Here is a 10,928-nt window from a genome sequence, read left to right on the forward strand (position 1 = left end):
CAAGCCAGATCACAGGGGCTGACGTCTACGGGGCTCATCAGCATCAAGGAGACGAGGACGACGGATCAGCTTCGCATTTCATTCACACAGAGCAGCTCAGAGATAAATGAAGAGAAATGAGTCGTCTCGTCTCTGTTGGTTTCCAGAGTTACGGCTCTGTGACGTCTCACGCCGACCGCCACCCGCCTCTCCTTCTGATAACGTCTGCTGTTGATTCACAGATCTATTTCGGGCCCTGCTCCCTGCCCAGTCGCCCCCCATTGTTGACATCCCACCACACATGAAACACGTGACTCATGCGTGACACACGTCTGCTGCTGTTCACACACCACACACAGAAAGGAAAAACCCGCCAGATCTGGATCACTGCTCTGATCTGTCGGCGTCTAAAAACTATTAAAAAGACATCAGTGAGCCTGTTGCTCTGCATGACGTGTGTATTCATGATGATTAACGCTCACACACACACAAACTATGCTGCTGAGTAAAACACACACCAGAGGATCGAAAACTCTACAAAAAAGACAACATTTCCTCCGGTTTGAGAAGTTGCCCAGTATTACAACCATTTGGTTCAGATCGCTGCCGTTCATCCTCTTTTCTAACCTCATAAGACATCGAAGCAGCTTGAAACGTTGCAGATCTGATCATCATTACAACTCTACAACTGTAGCTCAGGAGGAAGAGTGCCTGACTATGTGCCGAAGTGTCCTTCGGCAAGACACTGAACCTTAAGTTGTCCCCCGATGTGCCTATTGGGCTATGAGTGTGTATGTAAGTCGCTTTGGATAAAAGCGTCTGCTAAAATAGGACTTCAGCTGTGTTATTAGACCTTCCTACCATCATCCAGCCGCCGCACAGCTTAGACTCCTGTTCTGAATGAAAAGCTGAATGAGACGAAAAACAGATATTAAATCTATATTCATCCATTTTCTTCTGGTTATCCATGGTTGGGTTGCATTGGCAGCAGGTAGCGAGATCCAGACACCCCTCTTCCCAGCGGCACACTCCAACATCTCCTGGGGTATCTTATGATGTTCCCAGGCTAGAAGAGATATATAACCCTCACAGCACGTCTAGGTTTTGTACTAGGGTCTCTTCCCAGACAGAAGTATCCAGAGAAACTTCCAAACAGAGGGTACATAAAGCTCAGATGCCACCCTGCGATGGACTGGTGACCTGTCCAGGTTGTACACTTTCCCTCACCTTCTGATTGCTGGGATGAACTCCAGTCCCAGTGACCCTAAGGTGGATTAAGGCGGGACAGAAAATGAATGAATAATCAGATACCTGAAGCACCTCAGAGGAGGAGCTCCATCCACACCGAACCCTCTACACATGTATGAGCAGCTGATCACTCAGGATGAGCCTGGCCCCTCCTGGACGATGCTCATCAGCTGATTGATCTTATTCTTTTTTTTTTTCCAGTATCTTAACCTTATTGGCACGAGAGAGGGTTGGACCACAGACACACCAGTTTCTTGGCCCAGTTCACCCCAACGGACTGGTGCTTCGCCATCATTACTGCTAAAAAAGACCCCATCCATCTGTGAGAAAAAGGTACCGTCATGATCCTGAGGGCATTAGATCCTGGTAGGAGCTCCCAAGGCAAGGCGGTCTCAGGGAATCAGACAATGAGCGATTGGTAGAACTCGGCGAAACAATCACTAAATGGTTCGGAAACATCGGGAAAAGGTCATCTACAGCCTCTTCCTGGAACTGGGCCTGGGAGAGGAGCTTACCAGTCAGCACCTGATGGTTGAAACTGGCACCTGGGGCCTGAAGAAGCCACAAGCTGCCACCTCCAAGCGAGCTCAACACCTGCAGGGAGGGATTTCGAGGTTGGGTGCAATACAAAATGGGAAGCAAGCAAAGGTGGGGGGGCCTGAGCGTGCTGATTCCCAGTGCCTGACTGGTAAAATACAGAATTTGAAGGTTAAATTTGACTGAAAGTTGCCTTATTGTTGCAAATGAAAAGAAACAACAGCACCGTAAGCCTTCGCAGTGAGACTGAGAGGTCCTTTGTCATGACTGAAAACAGCAACATGATAGAAACAGAACCGGCTCCAATCTTTCATGAGTAATGAACAAAAACAGCATAAAATTCCTTTTCTACTCGGTTCATTATTACATCCATGTCATTTGTTGATTTAAGGACATAAATTAAACACAGAAAAACAGAAATAATGTGAAATTGGCAGCATTAATTGACTTTCTTGGATGCAATGAAAGAAACTGCCCCAGCAGACGGGTACAGGTTACAGTTTGTTCTGTCCTCTGGAACCGTCTGAACCTGCAGGACACTCTTCGTCTCTGCCGCCGCTAAGCTTTATTTATTTTTTTTATTTCCAACTCTGCTGCAATGACCCAGTTTCGCCCTCAGGGATCAATAAAACATCATCTCCTCTCTTTATCAGCGCCGTGTCGTCGGACGAAGGCAACAAAAGTCCTGGTGACAGTCAGGACGGAAGGCAGACGGGACGAAGATGGATGATTTCTGTTTTCCTGCTTCTGTGTTTGTCTCCATATCGATGTTGATCAGGATACTTAATACCTTTTAATGAGATTGAAGAAGCGTTTGCGCTCAGATGCTGTAGGAACTTGTGAAATAAATAACATTTTCATCGATTTCGTTTAGTCTCTGTTGAGCAGCTGCTGGAGTAAAAATCTCAGAACAAAAACACTGATTTAGCCGTTTCTCAAATGGTTTATTATCAGACATATCCAGGTTTTAAACACACACACTCACACACACTGACCCGTTCAGCTGCTTGTTTACACACATATCTAATCAGCCAATCACAGGGCAGCAAATCAACACATCTAGTCACGTAGACATGATGAAGACGACTCGCTGAAGCTCAAACTGAGCATCAGAACAAGGAAGAGAGGAGTGATGAATGCAGCATGGTCATCTTCGTAGTATATCTCTCAGTACACACAACCATCTGTAGTGTTTACAGGGAAGGTCTCAAGAAGAGAAATCCAGTTTTGATATCAGAGGATAAACCAACAGGAAGTCCAGTAAGCACTGGTTCCAACCAAGACATGCAGAACATCGTCTCTGAACACGCAACACGTCCAGCCTGGAAGCAGATGGTCTCCAGCAGCAGAAGACCACAGCGGGTTCCTCCTGTCAGTAAGAACAGGAAACTGAGGCTACAGTTCACACAGACTCACCAGAACTGGACAATAGAAGATGGAGAAACTGGTCTGATGAGTCTCCAGTTCAGCTCCACATTCACATGGTAGGATCAGAATCTGCTGGAAACATCATGACAACATGGATCCATCCTGATTGGATCAACGCTTCAGGCTGCTGCTGGTCCACGTTGGGCTCCTCATGACCAACATGACACGGTACTTAGGGATTTATTGTTGCTGACCATGTCCATCCCTTTCTGAGCACAGTGTAGCATCTTCTGATGGAAACTTCCAGCAGGATGATGCACCATGTCACAAAGCTCACATCATCTCCACCATGACGATGAGTTCACTGTCCTCCAACGGCTCCACAGTCACCAGATCTACATCCAGCAGAGCAGCTTTGGGATATTCTCATCATGATGTGAAGCTACTGTGTGATGCTTCACGTCAACATGGAGGAAAATCTCTGAGGGATGTTTTAACACCTTGTTGAATCCATGAACCAAGAATTAAGGCCGTTGTGGAGGACAAAAGGAGTGCAGCCCAACTTTATTTTGGCCTTGTGGAAGTAAAAGCTTCATAATAAAGTTGACTGGTGAAACAAGAGAGATGATGGTGGTTTAATGACATCTTTCTACCATTAATGGATCAGAACAAAATGATCCTAAAAGCCGAGAAGCTTGTAAAATTTCTGATTCATTCATAGCATATTTCTGCGTCTACAGACAAATTCATTGATCGTTTATTAATTCTACAGAAATAAAGGAACATTTCACCTTTTTCTTGGCTGAAACACTGAAACTCCTGATCCCAGAGAACCCAGTAATCCTTCCTGACCCCCCCCACTGCCTCCCGCTCAGCCCATAATGAGTTGCGTTATCAGTACGTGAATGTTCTTCACCCTTCCCCACATCAGTCTGTCGCTTATTACATCTTACCAGAAGCCAAATTACTGGGCTTATTAGAGAAACTGCAGAAGCTCAGCTGCTGGGACATTTTGTGATGGTTGTCATCAGTCTAACAACGTGGTGCTTAGAGCCCGGCAGAGGATGAGGCACAGCAACAGAGATCACAGACAAGCCTGAACGTCACTGAAGAAATTAACTTAAAACTGCCACGAAGCTGACAGGAAGCGAGGCGGTCTCTTAGCAACGGTTTAGAGTATTCACACCTCACCGGCTAAGCTATCCAGTCCTCCATCCATCCACTTCTACGACCGCTCATTTCGGTTCAGGTTTAGGTGGAAGTTTCCCAACAATCAGCATGAGATGCAGGACACACCTGGACAGGTGGCCGGTCCATCGCAGCGCCAACACACGCAGACAAAGAGTCACTCACACTCGCTTGTAGGGAGAATACAGAGGGCTCAACTGACCGCACATGCATGATGAAGCCGGGATGCACGAGGGAACCCTCAAAAAACACGCGGAAAACATGCAAACTTTGCTCAGGAAAGTTACAGTTCGATACATCGTGCGTCTTTCAGACCGACATGAAGAACGGAAATCCCGATCCAGATACCAGGGTTGTGACGATACGCTTTTTGTCCCGATTCGATTCCGATTTTTTAGGTGTCGATTCAATTTAAATTGTGATTCTCACAATTCTTTGATATTGTTAATTTTTGTAGATTAAAAACAAAATAAATGTATAAAAAATTTTTTTTTACTCTTCATTTTTCTTGATTTCAATGAGGAAAAAAACAACCCAGTAGCCAGATGATCATTCTGCTGCTATAATGCCCAAGAAGAAAAGTAAAAAGATCAACAAAAACAATAAAAATGACAAACATTTTAGAATGGATTATTTTTATTTATTTGAAAAAAAAAAAAAAACTATTTTAAATTGTGAAGCAAAAAAAATCCCGATTTTCAATCTTTCGATTAGATTTTCTAACCCCTACCGGATACACTCGCTAACTATCACAACGGCTGCTGCGCTGGAGTTTTCCTGAAAAAAACACTTGTCTGCCTTCTGTAACAACCTAGGAGAGACTCACAGCAACAACTGTATGTTCCTTTTAACCTGTAGTCATGACAACAGGATGCTTGTCCGTCCTGCTGAGACGCTGACAGTCGAGTCACAAGCAGCAAAACGGCAAAGCTGTAATCAGCTTCTTATAGCAGATGTAAAATCCCAGCTGTGTGCGATCTTCTGCTTGTAGTAACATGCTATATGGCATTTGTCTTCATTTGGACATCTTTTTGGACATATTTAGTCTCATGTAGGGACAGATATCCCCACCATTCTCATCCACTTCTGCTGTATGGGAAGGTTTGGGCCAGATCTTTGCACCTCCATTGCTGTTTTGTTACAATAAACTGATAAGCCACCGTTGCATTAAAAATGCTAACAGTTACTATGGCGATGTGTTGTGTATGAATGCTTCTGCTCCATGTCTCTGCAGTGTTTGCCAAAGAACACGAAGATTCATTACCAACTGCGGATCTTTACCAGGGCTGGATTAAAAGTGCACAGGCCCCTGGGGCCAGAGTGTTCCAGGGGCCCCCTTCCCCACCGCAACATTGTGAAAATTGTGAATGATACACTGTGAAACGACATTTCTAACATCTCTCAGCCAGTGGTACCAATAGCAACAGACTGGACACTGTGGTGTAACTATCTGGCCTTTATGTACATTTTGTTTTATGTCCAAACTGCTGGTGTATGCCCTACTTGGGCCCCAAGTGGGCGTGGGTCCCTTGGCCTGTGCCCATACGGCCCACTGGGTAATCCGGCCTTGTCCTTTACTCACCAATGTGCACCTTGCTCTACGGTTAGCTAAGGTTAGCTGGACGCTACGGTTAGCAGGACGCTACGGTTAGCTGGACGCTACAGTTATCTGGACGCTACAGTTAGCAGGACGCTACAGTTAGCAGGATGCTACGATTAGCTGGATGCTACAGTTAGCTGGACGCTACGGTTAGCTGGACCCTACTGTTAGCTGGACGCTGGATGTGCTCGACTTCTCGGTGTTTATTAACAAAACAAGTCTGGGTTTTGTTGCCTCCTTTTTATCTCGTCTTTTAGCGTGGAACTCAGGAAGACACGATGTGTGACGTGTGGATGCTCTGCACCATGTTGTCCCCAGGCATTTAGCTTTCCAACAGCTTGCATGAGGATTCTCCTTCAGTCTGAACTTCGCTTTGCTACGCTAAAGGAGTTTAAAACTCCACCTTGTCTGTGTTTACATGTTTTATGTGAGCATCTTTTAACGTTGTAAATGTTACAGTAAACATGTGTTGTTTACTGTTTTGATGCTGTGACCGTCTTGGCCAGATGATCCCAAAGGGACCAACCAGTAAGCTGCTCGATTAAGACAAAAATTATAATCACGATTATTTTGACTTGAGATCTCAATTATTTAACACAATTATCCAGTATTTTTAAACAACGCTGCACGTCGTGGTGTTCTAGACTCCGTGTCGTGCATTATAACCGTCTAATGTACGGTTCCGAATAGTTTAATCCGCTTTTACCGCTTATATAGGAACTATTTTATGTTGGCTTCGATGTACGTTTTATGCCAAACAACCGCTGTCAGGCTGCAGCGCGTTTCTCTCATTCACCTGTTAAAAGACGGCTGATCTGAACCAGCTGATTAACACGTTGCTATGGTAACGCCCCGTAACGGAGGGATACTACAGTGTTTAACTCGCCGAAATATGTATAGGAAAATAAAGCAGCCAGTTGTCAGTGACAATGGTATAAACTATGTTTAGGTGAACTTCCACAACCTACTGCAGTTATTCTACATTGACCTGCAGCCGGAGCCGACTGAGACTGGCCGCCTGGGAGTGCTTTAGGACGGGAGAGGCTCCCGCTGCTCCTTCCTTACAGTAACTGCAGAACAATATGTGCCTTCAAGTCAGTCGCCAAAACACCAGAAAAGTCTCTAATAACTCCAGTAAAAGTTGCTAGATTTGTCGCTTTAAACAAAAAAAGTCTCCAGATTTAGCAAGAAAGTTGTCAAGTTGGCAACAGTGTCTGAATGAAAGCAAAGCGGCTGTGGGAGGAGTTTACAGCACAGCGCTGCAACGCCAGAGACGCTCGATTAGCAGCTGAAGACAGCAGGAGAGGAAACTGCAGAGAGAAAAATAATCACACCCTTTTATTTTTATGATCGTTGAAAGCCCACATCATAACTAAGATTAAAATCCGATTAAAATCTCTACCAACCAGGCTAAAGGCTAAGTTCATAAAAGTTACATGATGGTTGCTGGTGGCGACTTCAAAGCCTCTGCTTTAGTCAACATTGAAAGGCTCAACTGGACACAATTTCCATTAAAACATCACCAACAGAAGCAGTTTGGTCTCATCTCAGAGTGACTCTCCATCCAGCAGCATCAGGAGAAGTGAGACTGGATGGAGGCCAAGCGGACAGACGTCAGGTCAGCTCCATGCAGCCCGTCTCTGCCTTCATCTCACGTACAGACACAACGTCAACAAGACGCGCCGACCGCTCGCAGGACGCCTCCTTTATCTCTCTTGTTGTTCTGCTCTGAATCAAAAAGGCCTCCAAAGCATCAACGTCCGCTGCTGATCGCCGTTATTCCCAAGCAGCCGCCTGGTGGAAGGACGCTCCGGGCAAAAAGCTCTGAGTCGGTTAAAAGGTTGGAACGGGGGGGCGATGGAGGGATGCATTCACCGATGAAAAGCATCAAAGGGAATGTAAAAGGAAAAGGGACAGAAGAACAGACAACAGGAAGCAGAATGATAAAAGGGCGCTGAAAGAGGATGGAAACGGAGCGGAGGGACGGGAAGTTGGAGACGTTTCTAGAGAAGTTAAAGGAAACAAAAAGAACAGAAAGATGGATTGATTGTAGGATGACAAAGAGATGGATGAGAGGAGGAAAGACAGGAAAAGAGGAGGGATGTAGGTACAACCAGAGTGGATGGAGAGATGAGAAAACAGATGAATGATGAAAGGATGCAAAAGAAGCGACGATGGAGGTGAAAGAGGCAGAAGAAAGCGAAGAAAGAGAAGGATGAAGATAAACGTGGGATGACTGATGAAGAGGAGATCAGAGAAGAGGGAGATGAAGGATGGAGAGATGCTTCGGGTGGTGATGGATGGATGATAAACGGAAAGGAAGAAGAGATGTGATGGAGGGACGTATGTGTGGAGAGAGAGATGAAAGATAAAGGATAAGAGGAAGGGAGGTGAAGAAGGAATGAATGTTTACCAACATGAAGACACAATGATGGAGGGATGATCAGGGAGGAAAAGAAGAAAAAAGAGTGGAATATGAAGGTATAGTCTAAAGAAGGTAGAAAGAAGGTGAAGAAAGGAAGGGAAGGATGGAGGGATGGCTGCACAGGGGCACGGAGGAAGACAGGTGAAGATGGAGGGATTTGGAAAAGTATGAAGAAGAACGATGGAAGAAAAACTGAAGAACGAGAAGATAAGAAGATAAAGGGATGATGATGGATGAAAAGCAGAGAAAAGGGCAAGAAGTACCGGTTAAAGGAAAAGAAGGGAAGGACGCAAAGAGTGGAGGAAAAGAAGAGGAGAAGATGTTGGGCTGAGGATGGATGATGGATGGATGAACGGATGGATGGATGGATGGATGGATGGACGGATGAACAGATGGATGGATGGATGGATGAACGGATGGATGGATGGACGGATGGATGGATGAACGGATGGATGGATGGACGGATGGATGGATGAACGGATGGATGGATGGATGGATGGACGGATGGATGGATGGAGAAGTAAAAGGCTGAAAAGATAAACATGAAGTAGATGAGATGGAGGGATGGAAACACCCTCCATCTCATGGAGGATGGAGAGATGAAAAGAAGGACGACTGACGGAAGGACGGAACGGGCCGATTATTAGAGGTGGAAAATCAAATCTGAAAAATCAAATATCGGGATTTTTTGCTTTAAATCTTAAAATAAATATTTTTGTTTAAAATATCGATTATATATATATAATCGATATTTATATATATATATATATATATATATATATATATATTTTATTTTTATTTTATTTTTTTTAAATGAATAAAAATAATCCACAATAAAATTTTAGTCATTTTTACCGTTTTTATTCGGGCTGTGACGAAATGCTTTTGTTCCGATTCGATTCCGATTTTTTCGATTTAAATTGCGATTCTCACAATTCTTTGATATTGCTGATTTTTGTAGATTAAAAACAAAATAAATGTATAAAACTTTTTTTTTTTGGTTGTCATTTTAAAAAAAAATTTCAATGAGGAAAAAACAACTCAATAAGTCAGAGCGTCATTCTGCTGCTTTAACGCCCAATAAGACGAGTAAAAAGATCAATAAAAACAATAAAAATGACAAAAATTTTATATTGGATTATTTTTATCTATTTGAAAAAAAAAATTTCTTTAAAGAAAAAAAATCGATTTTAGAAAAATAACGAACAAATAAAGTTTATTTACCTTTTTTTTGTTTGTTTTCAGTCAACAAAAATCAGCAATCATCAAAGGATCGTGAGAATCGCAATTTAATTTGAATCGGCACCAAAAAAATCGGAATCAAATCGGGATAAAAACACATCGAAGCCCAATTGATTAGACTCATTAGAAGAAGAAAAGGTGAATAGAGGGATGGAGAAATGGAGGGACTATTCTTCACTGACATCAAACTGAGATGGCGGTAGAGATGACGGAGGGATGGAAAGTTGAAAAATAAAGGAAACAATAAAGAGATTAAATTTTGTTTTATTAAAATGACAAACAGAAGGAAATGAAGAGATCAAAAGTTGAAAAAGAGGAAGTTAGTGGATGAATAAGATACAGGATGGATGGACGAAAAGAAAACAAAAACACGAGGAACATTGAGGGAGAGATGAAAAGGGGAAACTGGACATGATGGAGAGATAAGTACAATGACAACCGGAAGGATGATGAGCTGCATGTGATGAGAAGATGGAGGGATGATGGAGGAATGTGTAGGAGGATGGAGGGAATTCCCTGTTGCGTGTGGCAACAGCCAATCAGCTCTGCAGACTTCCAGCTCATACAGTTACATAATATTACATCCCAACTGTGTGTGTTTGGGGGGGGGGGGGGTATACCCTGCTTTTCCAAACCAGCCAGAAACAAGCGAGAAAAATGTCAATATTTCACCATAAATCTCATTTCCACGCCACGTTTTAGTCCAATAAAAACAGAACATGATGTAACTCATGACAAACTTAATGAAATGTAAAGAAATCTACAGAAATAATAGTTCAAATCTTTACATTTACTGAAACAAAACAAAACATTTCATGTGTAAAAAGGAACCCAGTGTTTCCCTTCACGACTTTTCAGTGGTTCTTACATTTTCCATCCACATTGAACGTCTCACAAGTCTGAAAAACCTAATATAATAATAGCAGTAAAACAAAAAAAACAAAAAAAACAATTTACAGGACGTCACATAAGAATAAAATAAAAGACAATGAAAGCAGAGGTGTTTGTTCTTACCTGGGTGGCTTTATGGAACTGCTTTTTCAACCCCGCGACAGACATCTCTTCGGATGCGGAGGCAAAAACAAACCGGGAAAAAAACAACAATTAAACTGTAAAATACAACAACTTCACGCGGACAGGTGGTTTAATAAAAACAACCGGGTTTAAACCCAAAAATATGGCGGTAAATCCTTCGGTAAGCGGTCACCAAACGTCGGTCTGGTCCGTTTATTGAGATGAAACTGGTGGAAAGAGTAGTCGGTGACTGGCGGACCAAACCCAGCTGGATCTATTTTCAGACAGGAGAGGAGGGACGGAGATCGTCTACTCATACGATGCGTC

At 43.3% G+C, this 10,928-nt stretch overlaps 1 protein-coding gene across 1 annotated transcript in view; it reads right to left on the reverse strand.

Annotated features, from left to right (window-relative positions):
* The window catches only part of LOC306769506 (endophilin-A1-like), a gene marked incomplete at both ends in the record, with an annotated part of 70,618 nt that extends 59,972 nt beyond the window's left edge, over positions 1-10,646 (reverse strand). The window contains one exon of the mRNA XM_079258132.1: positions 10,602-10,646. Coding sequence (XP_079114258.1) covers positions 10,602-10,646 — 45 coding nt within the window. The remainder of the gene's footprint in view (positions 1-10,601) is intronic.
* Positions 10,647-10,928: the final 282 nt, after the last annotated feature.

This window comes from Telmatherina bonti, assembly GCF_933228915.1.
Source record: "Telmatherina bonti genome assembly, chromosome: 18".
Classification (NCBI taxonomy): domain Eukaryota; kingdom Metazoa; phylum Chordata; class Actinopteri; order Atheriniformes; family Telmatherinidae; genus Telmatherina; species Telmatherina bonti.